Here is a 23,775-nt window from a genome sequence, read left to right on the forward strand (position 1 = left end):
CTAGCCTTCAGCTTAGTAGAAGTGGTTCCAGCCAGTGGTGCCTCCAGGCACAGGCAGAGTAAACACACATCCTCCTGTGAGGAGGAGCCTTTCAACCTGGGCATCCAGTTATTTTTAGAAATAATTATTCCAGGACAATAACCAGCACAGAGATAACCAGGTATACATAAGACACCATGATTGAGAACCAGCAGTAACGACAGAAAAAGACCTGCACAGACTTGAGATATGAGAATGATGTACTGCATTTGTGTTTAAAGAATAAAAAAAAAAGCTTGAAAATACCTTTTCATACAGAAAGTATGGAAAGTGATTTAGCAGAATTAAAAAAGAGCCAGATAAAACTTCAAGAAATGAAAAAATATAACTGGAATGAAAAACTCAAGTGTTTGCTTGTAACAAACATTTTAACATTTAACAGTTAGCACAGCTGAAGAGAGAATTAGTGAACTGAAAGATAGGTCCGAAGAAATTATCTCAAATACAGCAAGGAGAGATAAGATGAAAATGCCTAAGAGACATGGAGAACAGAGCAAAAACTTATGATATTTTTAATCAGAGTTCCAAAAGGGAGGGGGAGAAAGAGTGGGGCAGAGACCATATATAAAGGAATAAAGACAGAAATTTCCAGAACCAGTGAAGATTACCAACTCAGAGATTCAAGAATCCCCAGTAATAAAAATAAACACACGCAGGATTTTTACATAGTAAAACTAAAGAAAACAAAGAGAAAAATCTTAAAAACAGCTAGAGGAAAAAGACTACTTCCAAAGGAACAACAAATAGCCTGATAGCCAACTTCTTGTTAACCATTGAAAGCCAAAACCCAGTAGAATGTGCTGAAGAAAATAAGGCCAACCAGAATTCTAGACCTGTGCTATCCAGTATGTGGCCACTAATGAGGTGTGGCTATTAAAATTTAAATAAAATTAAAAATTCCATTCCTCAGTTGCACTAGCCATGCTCCAAGTGCTCAGGAGCCACATATGTGGCCAGCGGCTACTGTATTTGGACAGCCAGATATAGAACTTTTTCCATCTAGCTTTGTTAATTTTGAACAGAATTGACTTTAAGGCAAAAAGCGGTGGAAGCAATTAAGAAGGTCATTTTATGATAATAAACAGTTTAACCAGGAAGCAATAATAAATTCAAAATTATATGCATCTGGTAACATAGCCTCAGAACATGTAAAGCAAAAAATAACAAAACTGAAAAGAAGATACGAACTGGTAAAGTAGTAAATTATAATTTGTCTCTGAGTAGTCGATAGAACAAGCAGACAAGTCAATAAAGACCAAATATGTTTTAGTCATCTAGTGCTGCCATAACAGAATACCACAAGTGGATGGCTTTAACAAAGAAAAATTTATTCTCTCACGGTAAAGTAGGCCAAATGTCAAAATTCAGGGCATCAGCTCCAGGGGAAGGCCCTGGAGGAAGGCCCTTGTCCTTAATCTTCCCATGGGCGGGGAGCTTCTCAGGTGCAGGGACCCCAGGTCCAAAGGACATGCTCTGCTCCCAGCCCTGTCTTCTTGGTGGTATGAGGTCCCCAACTCTGTGCTTGCCTCCCTTTCCTTTAAGTGATAAAAGGTGGTGCAGGCCACACCCCAGGGAAGCTCTCTTAAGATTGGATCAGTGAGGTGACCTGAGTAAGGGTGGCATGACAATCCCATCCTAATTCTCTCAACATAAAGTTAAAATCATGGAATGGAGGGCAGCCACACATTACTGGGAATCACGGCCTAACCAAGTGGATACACACACGTTTTTGGGGGGACATAATTCAGTCCTTGGCAGAATATGTAACAAATACACACTTGTCTAGTGGGTGTATATAGAACACCATCCTCAATAACTGCAGAACTTCAAACACAGGGAATATTAATAGGAGTAGGCTATGTGCTGGACTGTAAGGCAAATTTCAAAACATTTCAAAGGATTGAAATTGCATGTAATGCACTTAAGCTAGAAATCAATAAAGACAACAAAAAAACTCTCAAACATATGGGGATTACCTAATTTTGAACTGTACTTCAACATAAATCCAGTACCTGTAACTGAATGATTGAAATGTTATATATTTTAAAAGACTGTAAATTAAACCCAAAGAAAGTAGAAGGGAAGGACATGGAAAAAAAAAAAAAAAGGCAGAAATTTATGAGCTAGGAAACAAACATAAAGAGGGTCTACAGTGCCCAATTTGGTTCTTAGAAAATTGACATGATTCTGGCAAGACTAATCTAGAAGGTGAGAAGAGGCACACTGAGCTGTATTAGGAGTGAGAAAGGGACATTACCACAGACCCTGCAGATACCAAAAGAAGTTAAGAGGGTCTTACAAATATTATATCAGTATTTTTGAAAATTGAAATAAAATTACCAAACGTCTAAGAAAATACCACTTCCAAAACTGATTCCGGAAGAAATGGAAAACTTGATTTATTGTGGACCATTACATAAATTAAATCTGTAATCAAAGATAAAATATCAGTATCACATTTAAGTGAAATTTTGCTGAAGATCATTCAAAAGTGGCTGCAGCAGTGTATCAACAGGGAACTGCCAGAAATTCAAGCCAGATTTAGAAGACGACATGGAACCAGGGGTATCATTGCTGATGTCAGATGGATCCTGGCTGAAAGCAGAGAATACCAGAAAGATGTTTACCTGTGTTTTATTGCCTATGGTGAGGCGTTGGACTGTGTGGATCATAACAAATTACGGATAACCGTGTGGAGAATGGGAATTGCTGAATACTTAACCGTGTTCATGGGGATCAAGAGGCAGTCGTTCAAACAGAACAAGAGGATACTGCGTAGTTTAAAGTCAGGAAAGGTGTGCGTCAGGGTTGTATCCTTTCACCATACCTATTCAATCTGTATGCTGAGCAAATAATCTGAGAAGCTGGACTATATGGAGGAGAACGCGCCACCAGAATTAGAGGGAGACTCATTAACAACCTGCATTAGGCAGATGACACAGCCTTCCTTGCTGAAAGTGAAAAGGACTTGAAGCACTTACTGATGAACATCAAAGACCACAGCCTTCAGTATGGCTTACACCTCACCCTAAAACAAAAATCCTCACAACTGGACCAATAAGCAACATCATGATAAACGGAGAAGAGGTTGAAGCTGTCAAGGATTTCATTTTACTTGGATCCACAGTCAACAGCCATGGAAGCAGCAGTCAAGAAATCAAAAGACGCGTTGCATTGGGCAAATCAGCTGCGAGAGATCTCTTTAAAGTGTTGAGGAGCAAAGATGTCACTTTGAGGACTAAGGTGGGCCAACTCCAAGCCATGGTGTTTTTAATCGCCTCATATGCGTGTGAAAGCTGGACAATGCATAAGGAAGACCGAAGAATTGACACCTTTGAATTGTGGTGTTGGTGAAGAATATTGAATATACCATGGACTGTCAGAAGAAAGAACAAATCTGTCTTGGAAGAAGTACAACCAGAATGCTCCTTAGAAGCAAGGATGGTGAGACTGTGTCTTACATACTTTGGATATGTTATCAGGAGGAACCAGTCCCTGGAGAAGGACATCGTGCTTAGTAAAGTAGAGGGTCAGCGAAAGAGAAGAAGACCCTCAACCAGGTGGATTGACACAGTGGCTGCAACAGTGGACTCAAGCATAGCAACAATTGTGAGGATGGCACAGGACTGGGCAGTGTTTCGTTCTGTTGTGTATAAGGTCGCTGTGAGTCACAGCAAACTTGGTGGGGCCTAACAACAACAGTAATGAAAATAATTATAGAAGAAGGAGGGGCTTGCCAGATGATTTCTGTGGTCCCTTTAAGTTTTTAAGTTTTCAGATTCTACGAGCATATAAATGACTCTGTCCCTTTGTTTTTTCTTCACTTCTTGCTTTGTCTTCATTGCCTAGTCCATGAAGTCTGATCTTCTCAGCCCGGCTCATAGTGGGCCCCCCATCCCTTCATGCTACCAGCTCCCACCAGGCCCCATGCACCTGGTTCCATCTTTGTGGAGCCTTTATGGAATCTTAGGCTTTTGAAAAGGCCTCCGCTCAGCAGTGAAGTGGTCTTGCCCTCCGTTCTGTGTGAGGTCAGGTCATTCCTGTTTGGCCGGGTACAGGATGAGCCTACTGGTGGCTCCACAGTATTGCTCCCTAGTCATGAGGAGAAGCTTGCTCCACCTTTGACAGCAAAGGTCCCAGAAGATTCCAGAAGTTTTAGAATGATAAATGCCAGCAAGCCTAACTTGGTTAGAAACGCAGGTCCTTCAAAGAGGAAATCACCAAATCAATACCATTCACAGTAGCCCCCAAGAAGATAAAATACTTACGAATAAATCTTACCAAAGATGTAAAAGACCTATACAAAGAAAACTACAAAGCTCTACTACAAGAAATTCAAAAGGACATACTTAAGTGGAAAAACATACCTTGCTCATGGATAGGAAGACTTAACATAGTAAAAATGTCTATTCTACCAAAAGCCATCTATACATACAATGCACTTCCAATCCAAATTCCAATGTCATTTTTTAATGTGATAGAGAAACAAATCACCAACTTCATATGGAAGGGAAAGAAGCCTCGGATAATAAAGCACTACTGAAAAAGAAGAAGAAAGTGGGAGGCCTCGCTCTACCTGATTTCAGAACCTATTATACACCCACAGTAGTCAAAACAGCCTGGTACTGGTACAACAACAGACACATAGACCAGTGGAACAGAATTGAGAACCCAGATATCAATCCATCCACGTATGAGCAGCTGATATTTGACAAAGGGCCAGTGTCAGTTAATTGGGGAAAAGATAGCCTTTTTAACAAATGGTGCTGGCATAACTGGATATCCATTTGCAAAAAAATGAAACAGGACCCATACCTCACACCATGCACAAAAACTAACTCCAAGTGGATCAAAGACCTAAGCATAAAGACTAAAACGATAAAGATCATGGAAGAAAAAATAGGGACAACCCTAGGAGCCCTAATACAAGGCATAAACAGAATACAAAACATTACCAAAAATGACGAAGAGAAACCAGATAACTGGGAGCTCCTAAAAATCAAACACCTATGCTCATCTAAAGACTTCACCAAAAGAGTAAAAAGACCACCTACAGACTGGGAAAGAATTTTCAGCTATGACATCTCCGACCAGCGCCTGATCTCTAAAATCTACATGATTCTGTCAAAACTCAACCACAAAAAGACAAACAACCCAATCAAGAAGCGGGCAAAGGATATGAACACGCACTTCACTCAAGAAACGCAGGTCCTGGCTCAAGGCAGGGCACTTAGAAGGTGCTTATTAGTTATTGGGAACACAGAAGCAGATTGATGTTACTCTCAGGACTGCAGAATACCAGAATACCTGACCGTTCCCTGAGAGGTAAAGACTGTTTCCATTTCCATTCCAGCTGGAGGAGGAAACCGGCCTCAACCAGTGACTTGCCCCCTTCACCTTGTATAAGAGAGACCAGACGTGAAGCGGTATCCATGCCTTCTAATCAGTCAGCCTTTCTAGCCAGTTGCATGGGGTCATTCTATTCTCCCAGGTCTAACCCTCAGGAGCGTAGCGTTTCAAAGTTCTTACAAGACCAGCCAGTCAGCTGTGGACCGCACCCTGCATCATGTGGCCTTGGGGAGAGGGAACTCCGTGCTTCCTCGCCCAGCTGAGCAGCTTGGAGCCCTCAGCCACACGGCTTAGATCTAGAGTATGCAAGCAGGGCTGCCTCAAGGGCATTCAGCCTCTTTCCAGAGACACCGTGTAAATGACATGACCTTCGCTGCTCACTCACCCTGGATTCAGGAATATGAATAAAGTGACCCCTAAACTCAGGCCAACTGCTGCTTCATCCTTTGGTCAGCTAAGCTAACTGCAGCTCTCTCCTGCCCCAGAGGAAGAACCGTCCTAGGGCTTTCTTTACAGGTTAGAGGACCTTTCCCCTGCTCTCACCTCTTCCTCCCACTCAGAACCACCCCTGCTGGGAGCAGGACCTGGGCGCAGAGTCCTGCAGTGACGTGCCCCATGTGACACAGAAGTGTGCTCTGGTGCGTGCAGGCTGGTGCGTGCAAATGCCCAGGCAGACAGAGAGCATCGCCACATCTCTGTCACTCCCTGGGTGGGCACCGGGCGGCAAAGGAGTGCTATGAGGCCCCAGTCCTCTGATTTGGCCTCCTGACAAGGGAGCATTGTGGGGGATTTTTGCAGCAGTGCCTTCCACGGAAGGGGAGGACAGAGAGAATGAACAGACAGGGGCCCCTTGAGCAAGGACACTCCTGGGGACTGCTGTTCTCCAGGGCTCCGGGCTCTGTGCTCCTCCACCCTCTGCAGTACCTCCTGCGACGCCTGGCCTCCTTCCCCCGTGGCTGAGCTCATGGGGCAGGAGCCAGGAGCTCCTCTCCTCCAGAGCCTGCACACATCAGATGTGCAGGCCTTCCTGGTCACTGTGTCCCTCCTCACCCCCATCTGTTGAGCCCCCGTGGAGCTGGGTCCTATCAGTGACGGTCTTTTGTAGATTGCTTGGAATTCGGTTGTCATGACCGATTAAATAGGAGTAGTTGAATTTATAGTGTGGTTGATGGGCCAGATAAAGCAGCTGTTCCATCTTACAAAGTTGTTACTCTCCGTTTCCACGATAGCGCCGCCTGTCCTAGTTCCTCAACCTTCCTTAGATGGTTTGCTCAGAAAACCGCGTGCAGCCTGCATTCAGCGTCAGGTTTGGACAGTGAGGATTCAGAGTCCCGCCTCACGGCGCAGGGCACAGGGGTGACTTCTGGCATTGCAGAGGCCCTGCCCCCGCACCAGCACTTCCACCCTCGTGGCTGTTCTGGACCCAGAGGAGTGCTGCGCCGCAAGCTGCGCCCCGATGTCAGGGTCCTTTGAGAGCCCCCTGGTACATCAGGAAGGCCGCATTTCACAATCGCATTTAATGACATTCAGAAAAAAGAGGAAAGTGCACTGCCCCTGCTGTTCTCAAGAGCCGCCCTCGAGTGCCTGGGAGCTCCAGGTGGAGGATTGGGGACCAGCTTTCATGGCACAGGTGTTAGATATTAGCAAGTACCCATAGAGCAGCGCCCCTAAGGTCTGTGTTTACAGAGTGGTGTCATAGGTACCGTTTTTATTAGACAACCCTGGAAGAAGATGGGGCTCTCATCCCATTTTTGGAAGGCAGAGACAGCCTCTGCCGGAGCCCAGGGTGCTGTGGACAGGGTGCTGAGCCCTGGGGCCAGCCCTGCAGGCCATGGTGTCTCAGGGCCTTCTGCAGGGCTCCTCCTGGCCTCCCACAAAGACACATGCCGTGCACACTGAGCCCTGCGGGCCACAGTGCCCCAGGCCTTCTACAGGGCTCCTCCTGCTTTCCCACACAGACACACGCCCTACGCACCCTGACTCCCTGACTTCGGCGGGTCGCCTAGTATCTGAAGCTCTCGGGGGCTGACTTCCTGGGTACGGTTTATAAAAGCAACTTACAAACAAGATTCACAAAACCCGCAGCCGAGGTAGAAGGTTTACTTTACCCTAATAGCATAAATAGAAGTATTGGTTTGCTAATTAGTTACCTGTGAGGAAACCTGGTCCTGCTTTCCATCCTTAGCCGTTCCCAGTTTATACTGTTTGGTGGAAAGGAACAGACAGGACACCCTGTCCCTGCAGGGGTGTTTGCTAGAGGCAGCAGAATGTTCAGACTTGAAAGAATCCACACTTTTTTAGTGTCACGTGGGTGGAGATCCACGAGTTGATTCCTCTCACAGCTGGGAAGATGCCTCTCACTCATATGCCGCTGGTCTTAGTTTACAGGGCGCTTAGTATCCCCTGATGGATGCAAGGTGGCCACACCCAGGGGTGTGTGCCGTCGGGACAAGGAAGGACACACGCGCCCAGGTGGCGGTGGAGTAAGCGTTATGTCAGCACCGGGAATGGCACAAGGGCCCAGGCTCCTTCTGCAGGGTCTTTACTGGGGTGGTGCCTGTACGTGGGCCAGGCTTTCTGCCAGCATAAGGGACGGGGGCACACGTGGTTTTCCCAGGTTGTCAGGATGGGAGAGAGTAAGACGTGGAAGTGGTCAGCACTCAGACCTCTAGTGCCGTCTTCCAGGGACGCGTTGTCTGACCCCGTGTGACCCCTGATGGGCTTTCGCCGTCCAGACGGACACCTGCTGCTGAGTGGACCGAAGGCCACAGTCACCATGGTTCCTCAGGAGCGAGTCCTGTTAGGATGTCAGAGCGCTCTCTGTAACTGTCCTCTGCCTGCCCCTCCTCTTGGTCACTGGCCGCCTTCTCTAATGTGGTTTCTCTGTATTTTCTTTTAAATCTGTCTTGTTAGTGCAGGTCTTTAATAGTATGTGTAAAGCGATAGTGGTCCTCGTAGCTGGGTCTTTATTTCTGTGGCACAGCCCAGTGATGGCGGCTGTCACGTTCACGAGCCATGAGGATGGTGACCTGCAGGTTGCACAGGGTTTTCATTGAGGTGGCAGTGGGCCCCCATCCTCATGTCTTCTCTCTTCTGCACGTCCCAGGCGGTGGAGTCCATCCAGGCCGAGGACGAGAGCGCCAAGCTGTGCAAGCGCCGGATCGAGCACCTGAAGGAGCACAGCAGCGACCAGCCGGCGGCGGCCAGCGTGTGGAAGAAGAAACGCATGGACCGCATGATGGTGGAGCACCTGCTGCGCTGCGGCTACTACAACACGGCCGTGAAGCTGGCGCGGCAGAGCGGCATCGAGGTGGGCCCTGGCCTCTGTCTGTCGTGGGTGCCTGAAGCACTCACGGTGGCACTGCTCCGGGAGGCCTGGTGTGAACGTGTCTTCACCTTCAGTGTTTCTGCACCCAGGATGTCAGTGTCTGTGCATGATGGCACCATAGGGCTAATGGTTTGTCTCCACCAGCTGAAACGTGTTCTGATTTGGAGAAACATGGAAAGGGACCTCTCCTGACCTTGACACACGCATTTCCCATTGTTACCCACATAGGTGTGTTTGTGTCGTTATTCCTGCTATTGTGGGCTCCTCGGATTTTTCCAAGCCTGCCATAATTCCCGCTGGTGCGCTTTGAGCGCCACCAACGTTCAAGGTGCAGAAGTATGTGAGGCCCTTGCCTTCTGTATCTCCAGCCGAGGCATTCGTGTCTGCAGCACTGACACAGTGAGGATGCCCATGGTGTGGAAGGCATCCCTGCATGGGTGGGGGTCACCTCAGCCCCCTAGCAGGTCTTAAGGGTCACTGTGCTTCCTCCACTTTCAAGCATTACAGCTGGGGATGGCCAGGGTCCTCTCCCCTATTGCTCGCTGACCAGCATGTTGGTCTTTCTGTTTTATCCCTATCCTGGGTCACCTCCAGCCACGCACTGTGTGGCCCACCTCCTCTTAGGACAGTGTACGGGCCCCGTAGTCACTAAACCTCCTTGTCCTCACCAGCTGTCCTCGTGGCAAAGTGTCTGCAGAGGCTGGTTTCCTCGTCTGTATGTCCTCATCACGACCTCTTCTCAACCCACCCCTTGATCAGTCACTGCCACCTCTGCTCTCTGCAGCCCCTGACTGGCCTCCCCTTCTCGGCCACTTCTCCTGGGCTTCTGACTACCGTGTCTCCCATCTACCTGTCGTCCTCCCTCCTGGTGCTCCTCCTGGTCCCCTTCCCTCATCCTTCTGTGCCCCTCCCCCTCCCTCATGTCCCTCCTCCGTCTCCTTAGCTGGCCTCTAAACATCGGTGGCCTTCTTGGACCCATCTTGGCCTTCTCCCCCTTCTTGTCTAACTTGCCCCCAGAGTGATCCTAACCCCTTTACCTGGCTGGAACCCCTGCCCACGTGTGTGGCTCCTAGCACTGTACCTCCCCCGAGCCCCAGGTTGGATATTGCTCTCCACGCGACCTCTTCACCTGGGGTCTCATGGAGCCTCAGCCCTGCAAGTCCAAACCCCAATGCAGGTGCCTGCCTGCCCCACCCTCCCCGCCCCAGGAAGCAGCCTCAGTGCCCCTCAGGCCCAAAGGCCTGGTCATCCTCAGTGCCCTGTCTCTGCATAGGGTCCCTCCACGTCCTGCCATCTTGGTGTCACCATCTGAGTCACAGCCACCAGGGCACGTAGGGTCCTTCTGGCGGGCTCCCTGCTGCCCCTCTGGCCCTCACCCCTCCAACACATAGTCAGACATACAGTCACAGTGCCTTTGCGCAATGGACGCCTGGGCCCTTTGTTCCTTCACCCAAACCAGAGCCCTCCTGGGGCCTCACCAGCTGCCAGCTGCCTGCTCTCCCCCGCGTGCGACATGCACTCTGGCCACACACGGCTGCCCCAGCACTTTGTGTGCCGCTGTTCTCGCCCCACACAGTCTCCAGTGCCGTGTCCTTGGAGAAGCCTTTCCTCACCATTCAGGACACAACACCCTCCCCGCCTGGGTCTGCCTGACTCACTTGTTCATACCTGTGTTCCTGTGTTATCAGTCCTGCTGGAAGGAACGTTCCGGGAGGGCAGAACGGTGCAGGCTGTTCTTTTTGGTTGATGCTAAGTCCATGTGGGTTGGCTGGTTAAATGTGTGAACAAGCTCATGTTTTTGAGAGCCCCCTGCTTGCCCAGACCTGTGCAAACGTCGGCTCTCTTCCTCAGGACCACCCAGCCAGGCATGGGACCCTGTTTTATAAGTGAGTCGACGTGCTCAGAGGGGGAAGCTCCTCAGCCAGTGAGAGGCAGGTCTGGGGCCGGGTGCTCCCGGACACTATGCGGCCTCACAGTCTGCTTCTGGCCTCCTCTCCGCGTGTCCACCCTCAGGCCCCATGTATGTTTCTTCTGACCTGGTCCTTCCCCAGAATCACGAGATTCCAGGCTTTTCCCACAGGCTTCCCCTCAGCCCTCGATCACAGACCATATGACATGGCTTGAGGAGGGGACAGAGTGGGCTGTGTTTCTCCCTGCGGGGGAGGGTCTGGGCCGAGCCAGAACCACGTGGAGCTCGTCTGTCCCAGGACAAAACCAGGGAGCTGTCGTGGGCTAGGAAGAGCAGACGCAGAGCTTGGAGGACATCATGAGGACCGGGGATTTCACTTGCCAAGGTGTGCCAGGGAGAGCTTGGAGCAGAGGGCTTGCTTTAAAAGGCTCACCCTGCTGCTCTGAAAACTCACACGGAGGGGCAAAGGGGGCCGCTGGGCGTCCGCAGGGATCACTCCTGTGACCCAGGCCCGAGCTGTCTCAGTCTTGGTGCAGAGCGACGGCCGTGGGCGTGGTGACAGCAGTCAGACGCTGACAGCCCTGAGCCCCTGGGTTCCCTGGGGTCGGAAGGGAGGGAAGGAGAGCCATGACTGCCCACCTCAGACGAGTGTCGGGAGCCTCCGATTTCCTCCCGGCCCTCCACCTGGTGACCTCGTCCAGAGCTCTGGGTCTAAGTCGTTAGGCGCGTGGTTGCCTTTCCGTTCAGGCCGTCGCTGGCCGGCGCGTCTCCGCCGCCGGCAGCCCTGGTGTCCGAGTCAAGCTGTGTCCGCGGGGCCTTTTCAGAGGCTGGTTCTCGGGAAGTAGGTCACCAGGGCTTTGTTCTAAGGCACCTTTGAGTAGACTGGAACCCCCAACTTTTTGTTAGCAGCCGAGTGTGTTAACTGTTCACGCCACCCGCCGTGGGCCGTGTTGTCGACCCTCAGTTGTCTCGATGTCTGGAACGTCCTCACTGTGTACGTGCGCCCCCCAGGGACCTGAGCTGGGTGTCCTCATCGAGACCCTGCGCTCCTGTCGTCACCGGCAGTGCTGGGCCCTGCTCAGCTCTGATGCAGCCACCCTGGCCTGCTGGGGGCTTTCCAGGCCCTGGATGCTCGGAACGTTGCCCTGGCCCATCTGTCCGGGCCTCCTTGCCTCCCTCTGCGCCCTGGTAGCCCTTTCAGCACCAGGCTCGTCATCACCCTTCAGTTCCGGGATGCTTGTCCTTACTAGCTCTTCAAACGTTTCCTCTCCCCTTTCTCTTTCCTCGCGGCCAGGTGTCCGTCTTCTCCGCCTTGCATCATGATCTGTATCCTGCCCTGTCCCAGCTAGCTGACTGGGCTGTGTCCCCCACCCGGCCTCTGTCCCCTGTGTCCTGGCGTCAATGGCTGTGCCACCCTCTATGTGCTGTTCACCAAGGACCCCCTCTGCTCCTGGCTTGGCCGCAGTTGTGCTCTGGGCTCTTCGGTTTATTCCTGTTATTGAGAGCCAGCAAACCGGGAAATGGGCGGGGCTGCCTTGCTAGTCTCTGACCTGAGCTGAACACTCTCGGTGTGTGGTTTAAATGTCACTCCTGATCCAGAGTGTACCTGTGTGTGCAGGGCTACCCTCCCCACTCCACGGGGACAGGGAGTGAGAGGTCTGCTAGTCTCTGTCCTGAGCTGAGCATTCTCGGTGTGTGGTTTAAACGTCTCTCCTGATCCAGCGTGTACCTGTGTGTGCAGGGCCGCCCTCCCCGCTCCATGGGGACAGGAAGTGAGAGATCCCCATGGGGTTGCAATGGTGCTACCATGTCACCAAGCCCTGCAGTGCAACAGTGCCGGCAAAGCCGGGGGGCCCTCCACAAGGCCGTCTTGTCCTGCGAGCAGGAGCAGAGCCATGTGGAGGCTGCTGGGGAGAGCAGGGACTGGGCACCTGAGATCACAGCCGGGGCCTGGTGGGGCTGGGGCCGGGGAAGAGGGTCCAGTTGGCAGGCAGGGAGGCCAGGGAACCGTTGGACTGGGGCTCCCCACCACTTCAGTGGGAGGCATTTGGGGGAAGGTAGGTCACTGAGCTGGGACGTGTTCTAACCAGGAACCACTTCCTGTCTTGAAGGACTTAGTGAATATCGAGATGTTCTTGACGGCCAAAGAAGTGGAGGAGTCCTTGGAGAGGCGGGAGACAGCCACCTGCCTGGCCTGGTGCCATGACAACAAGTCCCGACTGCGGAAAATGAAGGTGCATGGGGCTCCGGGGGAGGGTGGGTAGAGATGGCTGCCACCACACGGCACACCCGGCCTCCATCCTGGGGCACGGGGCTATTTGGTTTCATTTTGTAGGGTAGGGGTTGTTTGGCTTGGTGTGGCTTTTGGGTTTTGTGGTGGTGGTGCTTGGCATTTGGGTGAAAACCATGAACAGTGCACCGTGTTCTGCACTTGGGTGTGGGTGACTGTGCCGAGCACAGCGTTCTGAGGGAGCGAGTGTGAAGCCGGCGGGGGCACGCAGCATGTGGGCACACCGCATGCGGAGGGTCACTGGGCCCTGCCTGTGTGCTGCGGGCGCCTGTGGTCTGGCTGCAGTTGAGTCATAAATCGCCCGTCGAGCTAAGGCGCAGAGCCCTGGACTATGCTATTATCACCAAACACACACTCTTCCCGAGGTCTGCAGCAGCCTGAAGCATAGGCATTTTAGCGTAAATTCTAGAATTTACACTTGCTTACTAAAAGACTGTCACTATAGGGCTTGCAGAAATGTTTTAACTTACATTAACCAACCCTCTGCCTCTGTTAGAAAAACTGTTTGTTTTCTGTTTTCTAAACCGAGTGCTTCTTTAACCCCCACCCCATTTGAGCTTGTTGGGGTGCACGTAGTCCCCTGCCAACTGGACCCTCTCCCCCGGCCCCGGCCCGCCTGGCCCCGGCTGCAATCTCTGCCACTCAGGGCCGCCAAAGCGAGCACGAAGCGAAGACGGCACGGAAAAGTAGAGCGGCCAGTGGCTCCCCCAGAGAGAGTGAGGACCTGGGTGTGGAGGCCGTGAGAGCAAGGCCGGAGTTGGTATGTAACCCTCGACAGCCACCCCACGCACCCGAGAAGGTGGTGTGTTAGAACGGAGTTGGTATATAACCCTTGGCAGCTACCCCCCACTCACCCAAGAAGGCAGAGTGTTAGAACAGAATTGGTATATAACCCTCAGCATCCACCCCCACCTCCACTTACCTGAGAAAGCTGGATGTTAGAACAGAGTTGGTATATAACCCTTGGCATCCACCTGCCACTCACCCGAGAAGGCAGGGCGTTAGAACCGAGCTGGAATGTTACCCTGGACATCCACCCTCTGCTCCTACTTACCAAGAAGGTGGGATGTTAGAATGAAATTGATACATAACCCTCAGCATCCACCCCCTGCCCCCACACCTGAGAAAGCTGGACGTTAGAATGGAATTGGTATATAACCCTTGGTATCCACCCTCCCCGCCCACCCCACTCACCACACCCGGGAAGACAGGACGTTAGAACAGAACTGGTATATAACTCTTGGTATCTGCCACCTCCTCCATTCCACCCCTGTAAGCTAACTCACCTGAGAAAGTGGGACGTTAGAAGGAAGATAGACTTCCCATTTCTGCAAGCCCTAACCGTTTCCCAGACGAGGCTCTGGCATCTCAGGACTGCTGGGTGGTCCCACTGTGCCCCTTGGCCAGGGCCCTCCCAGCTGGCCAGTGGCTCAGGTGCAGCTTGCACCCTCCACAGGTGTGGGGATGATCGATGGTGGCATTTGTGGTTTGCAGATGAGTGTTGCGTCTGACATTTGGCTCATAAGGAGCACAAAGAGCCACCCAGGAGTGATTTGTGAGGACCACTTAGTGACATGAGAATCTGCCCCTTACAAAACATCACGGGCACAGCACAGGGCACAGAAGTGTCTGCACGTCTTGTATGTGTTTGTGCACGTGTGCTTATGTGCACCTATGCACTAGCTCACACGCCACATGTACAATCACACTTAAAGCACACCCATGCACATATTCACACTCACACGCACACTGATGTATTCATATGCCACGTGTACACTCACATTTATACACACTCACGTGCCACATAAACATGTACACTCAGGCACTATCACACTCACATAGACACCCATTCACATACCAGGGAGGGGATGTGATCTGGGCGGGACCACACTGGATACTCACAGGGACCCCCAGGTCAGAGCCATGGGGGCTGAGGGTCCGCGTGATGCTCTTCTGTGAAGTCACACAAAGCAAGAGGAGAGTGTAGGTGTGGAAGAAGCTCCTAAGCCCCAGATTCCCATGGCGGAGAATGCTTTAAAATACTGGGGCGGGTGCCTGCTGAGTTCCTCTCTGGACACGTCAGGACATCCGTGCTGCGTGTCCAGGAAGGTCAGATGGAGCCATCCTTGTGGACATGTAGACTCTGACTGCTGTGCAGGACTTGTCAGCCTCATGGCTCCATGGGAGCCTTCGGAATCACAGCACTTACCATCGGACTGTGTGTCCCCAGGTTTCAGCACACATTTCTGTGGACTGTTTGAAAGTACTGAAAGTTAGCTTGCTAGAGCCATCACCGAGCATCTCCCCCAGATAATGAGCCTTCGGGACATCCACGTGGCAGCTCCTTTCTGCTTTGAGACGGCATCCCCTCGGTGCCCCTTGAACGGGAAGCCGTGGCCATTGACTGGGGCCAGCTGTGGCTCTCTCTTGGCCTCTGGGCAAGGCAGACAGGGCTGGGGCTGGCGCTTTGGGGATGGAGGAAGAGCAGGCTTCTGGGGGGCCCCGACCTTGGGGGCATGGCCTCCTTCTACTAGGGAGCCCGGGTCCCTTGGCCCTCAGCAGCACACCCACACTGAGCTGTTGGTCTGCCTTCTCAGCCCCTGCTGGTCTGGCACTGAAGGCAGCGGATGGCAGAGGCCTCTCTGCCTGTCCGAACCCCTCCCAGGGAGCGTGCCTGCAGGACCTGTCTCACCTTACTGGTTCACACCAGCCCTGCCATTTAGTATCTGCTCCCCACACCACAGCCTTGCCCCAGGGTTCACACCAGCCCTGCCACCCAGTGTCTGCTGCCCACGCCACAGTCTCGCCCCAGGGTTCACACCAGCCCTGCCACTCAGTGTCTGCTGCCCATGCCACAGTCTCGCCCCAGGGTTCACACCAGCCCTGCCACTCAGTGTCTGCTGCCCATGCCACAGCCTTGCCCCAGGGCTTGGACCGGGAGCACTCACTGCCTCCGCTCTGTGAGGTGCCCTCTGGGTGGTGGAAGGGAGAGGACAGTGAGGCCACTCCGGTCGGAGCCCTGCTGCTTGGCAGGGTGCACTGGAAATGTGACCCTCTGCAGCCCCACCCTGACAGGAGGGTGCTTCTCTCTGCCCTCACCTCTGTCTCTGCTGCCCAGCCTGGCTCGTCTTCCAGCCTTCAGAGCTGCTGCTGAAGAGGCTGGGTCTGTGGATCCGGCGGGTGGCCAGCAGGGTGGGCAGAAGGCAGTTCCTTGAGGGGCCAAGTCTGTGGAGGTGAGCTGAGGGTCGGGCTGGGAGCGTTTCTCAGAAGACCAGTGACCACATCGTGGAGGCCAAGGTGGGAATGGTCAAAGTTACTGGTAAACTTTGAGTTTACGTTTTAGATGGGTTACTTATTTGCTGTGTAGAGTTTCCATTTCACAACATCTTGGGACCCGGATACCAGGTAGCTAAAAACGACACATGAGAGAAGACCACCAGGATTTGACTCGTGTTCTCTTAGCTCTGCATACCCAGTTTCTGGCTGGAAATACTGAGTCTTTAATTTTCGAAACTATGTTGAAGATATTATGGTTTCAATTATTACTTCTGTAAAAGAATCAAGTTTTTCATCTGAGGTTGTAAAAGTTAATTTTGCATGTTTGCCCTTGTGCTCCAGCCACAAAGGTTTTGGCCAAAATGTGATTGATACTGGTGAGGTCTCTAAGTTAGCTTGTAGGTTTGCCCAGAAGCTGCACCACCCCAGTGGTCCACTCTGCCAGCGTTCCATCACAGTCTCGTGTGGCGCTTTTAACAGTAGGCCCATCCCTGAAGCCAGCAGAGTCCTGCAGACCTGTTCCCCCTAGCCTCACTGGCCTCCTGCCTCCATACACAAAGTGCCACCTGCTCGTAGTTCCAGCCCACGCCTCTTACCCTTCGTGGGTATCTGTCAGCAGACCCTGGGCTTCTGCCGCCTCTGCAGGCCTTCAGTGAGTGACCAGGTCTTGCCCTCTGCCCTGTCTCCACCCTGTCCAAGCCAACCATGTCGTCGGTGGAGCCTGCAGGCAGGCACCCACCTAGGCCTTCATATTGGCCGTTCCTTCTGCCTGGGGCCTTCTCCCCTCACCCTTGCAGGCCTTTGTCACCTGCTCAGCAACACCGGGATAGTGCCCCACCTTCTGTGTGTGTGTCCTGCACCAGTCAGACTCACTCGCTTTGTTCACCGTCTCCTTCCACCAGGCGTCCACGCTCAGAGGCAGGGACTTGTTCCCAGAACAGCCTCTGTTGTGGGGCTGGTCCCCGGTGCACACATGTAGAACAAAGTAAATATCTGGGGGAAGAGTGCTCTGCATGATTCTGAGGCCCAGCTAGTTGGGGACCCCGGGCCCAGGCCACTGGTGAAGAGGAGGGAATAGACCTCAGTGAGGAAAGTACTGCCTAGTGTACACACGCTTTACGGCTTCTGTGATAACAAAGTAGAACCCAGAGGCTTCTTGTCCTTGTGAAGAGTTCGTAAGTCCTCCTGTTCTGGTCACTGATTTTACTTGGAGGTGACGGTGTTCTGTTCTGTCAGCCTGTGAACTGGGGACAGCTCCTGGTGAGACACCTGCCCTACCGGAAACCACGCGCTGCCTCCAGGCTGGTGCTGCTCCTCCGCGGGGCGGGCACCTTTGCACATGGGTGTCCTTGGCAGGCTCGCTCAGGGCCTGCACCTGTTGCTGTGCCACCCGGCCCTCCCCCAGGGCGCTCACCCTGTGATTACGCCCTCAGCGCCCACCTGCCCTCAGCAGTGACCCACACTCCATGCTAGTAGCACCAGGAGAGGCCAAGCTCGTTGATGCAGTTAAAAAGTGCTTACTGCAGAGTAACCAGGCTACCTTCCCAGGGCCCGTTTGCTGGGAGCGCTGCGCTCAGCTGTGCCCACCCAGGTGGTGGCTGGCTCTGGTGCAGAAGTGTGCACACATCAGGGCCATGTCTGCAGCCAGCGCTGCCGCCACCCCGAAAGCTGCTACATGAGCCTTGTCTTCTCTTTACTCAGAGCTGCCTGGAATTCAGCCTGCGGATTCAGGAGTTCATTGAGCTCATCCGGCAGAATAAGAGACTGGACGCCGTGAGGTAGGCTGTCGGATGCGTGCAGTGTTGCCAGCGGGGGTGGGTCCCCAGAAACCCTGCCTGGCAGGGACACCTTGTCCCTGTTCCCTGCCTGGCGTCACGTGCATGGGCACCCGGGTCCTTCCCTTCCTTTCCTCACCCAACAAGAAGTGCCTTCCCCTCCGCACGGTCCCCTGATGTTCTGGATTCTGGGGAGGAAGCAGGGTATCTAGGGCTCCTCTCCAGTCTTGGGGCGGCCTGGTCCTGCCACTGGGTGGAGAACTCTGAGGACAGGAGCAGCAGTGGGGTAAAGCCTGGAAAACGGGGGCTCCTGGCTCCTGGAGTGGCTGTCAGAGGAGCATCCAGACCGGTGAAAGGCAGCGGGTCAGAGGTTGAGGGGTTATGATTTTTATTTTGTTTTTCTTTCATAGTATACCATCCATACAAAATACACGAGCAATATTTTTACTTGGTGAGGTGCAGGTGACTTGCTGTCGCATAGGCGTGTGCCTGAGGGGTTGGTCCTCAGGGCAGGTGAGAAGGCAGGAAGTTCAGGTGTGATCATCGGAGAAAGTATCGCCAGCACTCAGAACATCTGAGGGCTTTCCAAGCGTGGCAGGCAGTGCCCTGGTGGCACATGGTCTCCTTGCCTCATCTGCCTCACGGAGCATCTCTGACCCCGAGGACAGTGCCGGACCCTGAGCAGTGTGCTTGGCGCCAGGCTGGGAGGCATGGGTAGGCTGGCTGCGGGCCCAAGATGGCGCTTAGCTTGGTGGGATGGGCAGATCAAGTGCTGGGGACCTTGGTCCGTTGTGTCCACAGAGCATAGAGCCATACAAGAGGCCTGTGCACTGCCTTCCTACTTGCTTCCCAGCAGGGCTGCTGAGGACCCCCATGCACAGGAGTGTTCCCACCCTTGCCATGTGTGTGCCTGCCCTTCAGAGGCCCGCTGACTATCTTGGCTGTGGGAGCTGGTACAGCTGGCAGCAGAGAGCCTACCCCTTGATTTTGGAGGTGTACTTGCTTCCCAGCCGGCTGAGGTGCCCACCAGCCTAAATCTTGATGTTGGCAGCCGCGACGGGGGCTGTGAGCAGAATAGCAACCCAGCCCTCCCACTCTCCTTGGAGGTGCCACAGGACCCCACGGTGCCCGTGGCAGGGCGAGCTGCTGGGCAGTGCATCAACACAACACATGTTTGCTGAAAGATGTGTGTCAGGGTACTACACTGCACTGCACTGTCAGAAGCACCCTGGTCTGGCAGTCATCCCCATGTCCCCCAGAAGTAGACTGCGTACATAGCCGCAGTGAGCTTATGAGGGATGCTGGCAGCCACAGCAAGGTCCAGTGAAATGCTGAGCCAGAGGCTGCAAGGCCGACATCCACTCGTGGGCTCATTACTGAGGAGGCTCCACAGCGTCTGAGGGGTAGGCCTGGTGCCCCCGGCCCTGAGCCTTTGTTCCCGCCATCCCCTCCCGACCCTCATGCTTATTTTGGCGAACTGAAGCTTTTGTACGTGCAGGAGCAGGCCTGGCAGGGAGGGAAGCATCTGTTCTCTTGTAAACTACCCTGAAGTAAACTAAAAACTCTGTGTTTTGAGGCTTCTCTCTCTCCAGTGTTGCTAAGTCAGGGACACGATAACCAAGATGTCCCAGGGATCCCAAAGGAAGGTGTGCATCTGCCATCGTGGGCTTCCAACTCCAGGCAGTGGGGAGCGCGTCGGGCTGACGGGCGGCGGGCAAGGCCCTGTGTTGGTGGCCCTGACTGTGAGGGCTTGGGCACAGTGCCTCAGGGAGGAGCCTGGAGAGAAAACAGCATGAGGGGCTAGACAGAGGTGCGGCAGAGACCCTTTGCTCTGCGGTTGAGGCAGCTCATCCTGAGCCACGTCATTTAAAATTTGATCTCACCCCTGCTTCCCTTTGACATGACTTGGCAGAACCCGAAGCTTAGGTGCCTGCCCACACTTTCTGTTTTCAAACTGGTGCTCAGGCGTCCTTAACAGCTGGCTGTATTGATAATCACGTGCTTTTTGTGTCGCCTTGAGGCTTGGACTGCTCTGAATTTCCCACCAACCTTCTGTGGCTCCAAGAGTTGCTACTGACCAGATATGTGCACACTCTGGTTTTGGTGGGTGCTGCTGGTCTGTTCTGCCGCTGTTCATAAGCTTTTCACTGGCCAATGCTTCTCAGAAGTACACCGCCAGGGAGCATCAAAAGAAGATAGAGGAACACAGAGCCGTCATACGAAAAAGAACTGATGACGTTCAGCATTTCAGGATGTATCGTATGATCAGGAACCGATGGTGCTGAAGGAAGAAGTCCAAGCTGCACTGAGGGCATTGGCAAAAAACAAGGCTCCAGGAATTGATGGAATACCAATTAAGATGTTTCAACAAACAGATGCAGCGCTGGAGGTGCTCACTCGTCTACGCCAAGAAATATGGAAGACGGCCTCCTGGCCAACTGACTGGAAGAGATCCATATTTATGCCTATTCCCAAGAAAGGTGATCCAACCGAATGTGGAAATTATAGAACAATATTATTAATATCGCACGCAAGCAAAATTTTGCTGAAGGTCATTGAAAAGCGGCTGCAGCAGTATATGGACAGGGAACTGCCAGAAATTCAGGCTGGTTTCAGAAGAGGACGTGGAACCAGGGATATCATTGCTGATGTCAGATGGATCCTGGCTGAAAGCAGAGAATACCAGAGGATGTTTACTTGTGTTTTATTGACTATGCAAAGGCATTCGACTGTGTGGATCATACCAAATTATGGATAACACTGTGAAGAATGGGAATTTCAGAACAGTTAATTGTGTTCATGAGGAGCCTATATATAAATTGAGAGACAGTCATTCGAACAGAACAAGGAGATACTGCATGGTTTAAAGTTAGGAAAAGCGTGCGTCCGGGTTGTAGCCTTTCACCACACCTGTTCAATCTGTATGCTGTGCAAATAATTCGAGAAGTCAGACTATATGAAGAACGGGGCGTCAGGATTGAAGGTAGACTCTTTAACAGCCTGCATTATGCAGATGACAACCTTGCTTGCTGAAAGTGAAGAGGACTTGAAGCACTTACTAATGAAGATCAAAGACGACAGCCTTCAGTATGAATTACACCTCAACATAAAGAAAATAAAAATTCTCACAACTGGACCAATGAGCAACATCATGATAAATGGAGAAAAGATTGAAGTTGTCAAGGATTTCATCTTACTTGGATCCACAATCAACAGCCATGGAGACAGCAGTCAAGATATTAAAAGACGCGTTGCATTGGGTAAATCTGCTGCAAAGGACCTCTTTAAAGTGTTGAAGAGCAAAGATGTCACCCTGAAGACTAAGGTGTGCCTGACCCAAGCCATGGTGTTTTCATTCCCCTCATCTACGTGCAAAAGCTGGGCAGTGAATAAGGAAGACTAAAGAAGGGTTGACGCCTTTGAATTGTGGTGTTGGCAAAGAGTATTGAATATACCATGGACTGCCAAAAGAATGAACAAATCTGTCTTGGAAGAGGTACAGCCAGAATGCTTCTTAGAAGCAAGGATGGCGAGACTGCGTCTCACATACTTTGGACATGTTATCAGGAGGGATCAGTCAGTCCCTGGAGAAGGACATCATGTTTGGTAAAGTAGAGGGTCAGCAAAAAAAATGAAGACCCTCAATGAGATGGATTGACACAATGGCTGCAACAATGGGCTGAAGCATAACAATGATTGTGAGGATGGCGCAGGACCGGGCAGTGTTTTGTTCTGTTGTACGTAGGGTCGCTATAAGTTGGAACTGACTCGATGACACCTAACAACAACAGCTGTTCTGTTGGCGGCCTGTGCTGGTGCTGCAGCATCTGTCAGAACCTCAGAACCATGGCAGGCTCAGATAGGGCACAGGCCACCGGAAGGCAAGAGGGGCCCGGGAATGCGGCCAGGTTGTCTCCTGTGGGAGTGGACACAGGGTCGAGGCACAATGGAGTCTGAGCCTCACTCGCTCTTAGTGGAGGCTTCTAACTGGCTTGTTGCTCTAAAGAGACCTCGAGTGGGCACCAAGCGCCATATCTGCTTCAGCATCTGCCGTCTCCCCACCAGTGTGAGTGCCTGGTGGTCTGAAGGGCAGCTGGGACACGTAGAGACAGTTGTGGTAACATTAGTGGGACAGGTCCCAAAGGAAGGAGAGCCTGAAACGGAAGCAGATGCTGTATCCTCTCCCATTTATCCAGCTGTGTTTTATGGGGTAGGCATCCCAGGGAGGTTTGCCAGTAGAGTCATAGGGGTTCATTTTAAACCGAAATAAGACTTGGAGGATTCGGTGCACACTGTTCTGGATCCCATCCCTGTCTGCCCCGAGGGTTTTGTGGCTGGTGCACTTGTTGCGTTTTAAGTCTGCTCCCCTCACCGCCTGGGTGGGAGGAAAGGCCCCGCAGCAGGTGGCCCCCCAGTGAGCAGATGGAGTGAGGCTCCTTGGAGTGTGAGGGTTCCCAACACATGGGGCAGGGTGGCTCATTTTCTACCTAGACTCAGACATAAAGACTGTTAGCTCAGTTCTTAAAGGTGCAAATGTAGAAATTTAAATGTGGCAAACTGTTGTTTTCTAGACACGCAAGAAAGCACTTCAGCCAGGCTGAAGGGAGCCAGCTGGATGAGGTCCGCCAGGTCATGGGCATGCTGGCCTTCCCGTCAGACACACACATCTCCCCGTACAAGGTAACAGCCCGCCGCGCCCCGCCACCCAGGCTTCCCACTGCCTGAGGTGTGCAGGATGTGTGTCCAGTGCGTGAGGACACGGGGACTGCGCTGAAGGTCTGTCTGGTCACTCCCACGTTCCACTCCTGGGCTGTCCACAGCCCTGTACACGCATGCCTCTGCTCAGCACACCCAGCAGGCTGGTCCCATTTTATTCACTGCGCTGGTGAGAAGTTTGGTTCAGGAACATTCCAGAACATGCTCGAGTTCCCCCAGCTATCACCGCCCCAGGCCTGTCTTACCCCAGAGTTGTCCTTTCTGCACGTTCTTGCCCCAAGTATGAGTCAGGATGGGACAGTGTAAAGAGAGCTCCACCTGCACTTGTCCCACCTTCTCACCCAGCCTCCACACCCATGTATTGAGGGCACCGCCGTCAGGACTGTACAACCTTGATGGTGGTGGCTACAGAGGATTTGGTCACGCCCAGCATCTGCAGCAGCATCGCCACCACGCGGTAGGAGGGAGAGCAAGGACCAAGAAGGCGTCTTGAGACTGGGTGCCTTGGAGGGACTACAGACAGAGACATGACTGAGCAAGGAGAGCCAGAGACCAGGCATCGGGAGGGCGCGATGGGAAGTGTGGGCTGGGAAGTGCGTGCCTGGCTCCAGTGTCCACTGAGAACAGTCTGACAAGAGTGCCTGGCTCAAACGAGGCCTGTTGTGCATACAGCCTGGCCCACCTCAGAGCAAGTGTTCACGGAGGCCTCTGGTTTTCAGACAATCAAAGTTCGGCTTAATTTCCTTGCCCACATGAGTAACTGAACCAGACCAAACACACCCAATTTGTGTCTCAGTGAAGGACATTGTGTGCGTCCTTGTCAAGCCTCTGGATTCCCCGCACACCCCAGAGTCCCTCTCTCCAGTTGCAGGGCTGCCCTACTTGCCTTTGTCCAGACTCTTCTCTGCATCGTAGGAGCACAGCGTCCCCACCTCCTGGCTAGCTGTCCCCAACGTGGGCTCCATCTTCACGTCCCCGCAAGCTCCACAAGTAGTGTTGGGTTCAGTCAAGGTGCGTGTGAGGTCATCTGTTGTCAAACCCCTCCAGACAGACTCATGGCTTAGGTCAAATGCCAGTGAGAGCCCTGAAGAAT

General features: G+C 52.6%; 1 protein-coding gene across 2 annotated transcripts in view; it reads left to right on the top strand.

Annotated features, from left to right (window-relative positions):
• MAEA (macrophage erythroblast attacher, E3 ubiquitin ligase) overlaps positions 1-23,775 on the top strand; it is a 52,073-nt gene that overhangs the window by 21,557 nt on the left and 6,741 nt on the right. The window contains exons 3-7 of one of the 2 annotated variants that reach the window (XM_064286125.1): positions 8,495-8,698; positions 12,737-12,859; positions 13,562-13,675; positions 17,893-17,969; positions 22,538-22,646. In XM_064286125.1, the coding sequence (XP_064142195.1) occupies positions 8,495-8,698; positions 12,737-12,859; positions 13,562-13,675; positions 17,893-17,969; positions 22,538-22,646 (627 nt within the window). The remainder of the gene's footprint in view (positions 1-8,494; positions 8,699-12,736; positions 12,860-13,561; positions 13,676-17,892; positions 17,970-22,537; positions 22,647-23,775) is intronic. The other variant, XM_064286126.1, reaches the window with a different exon arrangement.

The sequence above is a fragment of the Loxodonta africana genome, chromosome 5 (assembly GCF_030014295.1).
Source record: "Loxodonta africana isolate mLoxAfr1 chromosome 5, mLoxAfr1.hap2, whole genome shotgun sequence".
Classification (NCBI taxonomy): Eukaryota; Metazoa; Chordata; class Mammalia; order Proboscidea; family Elephantidae; genus Loxodonta; species Loxodonta africana.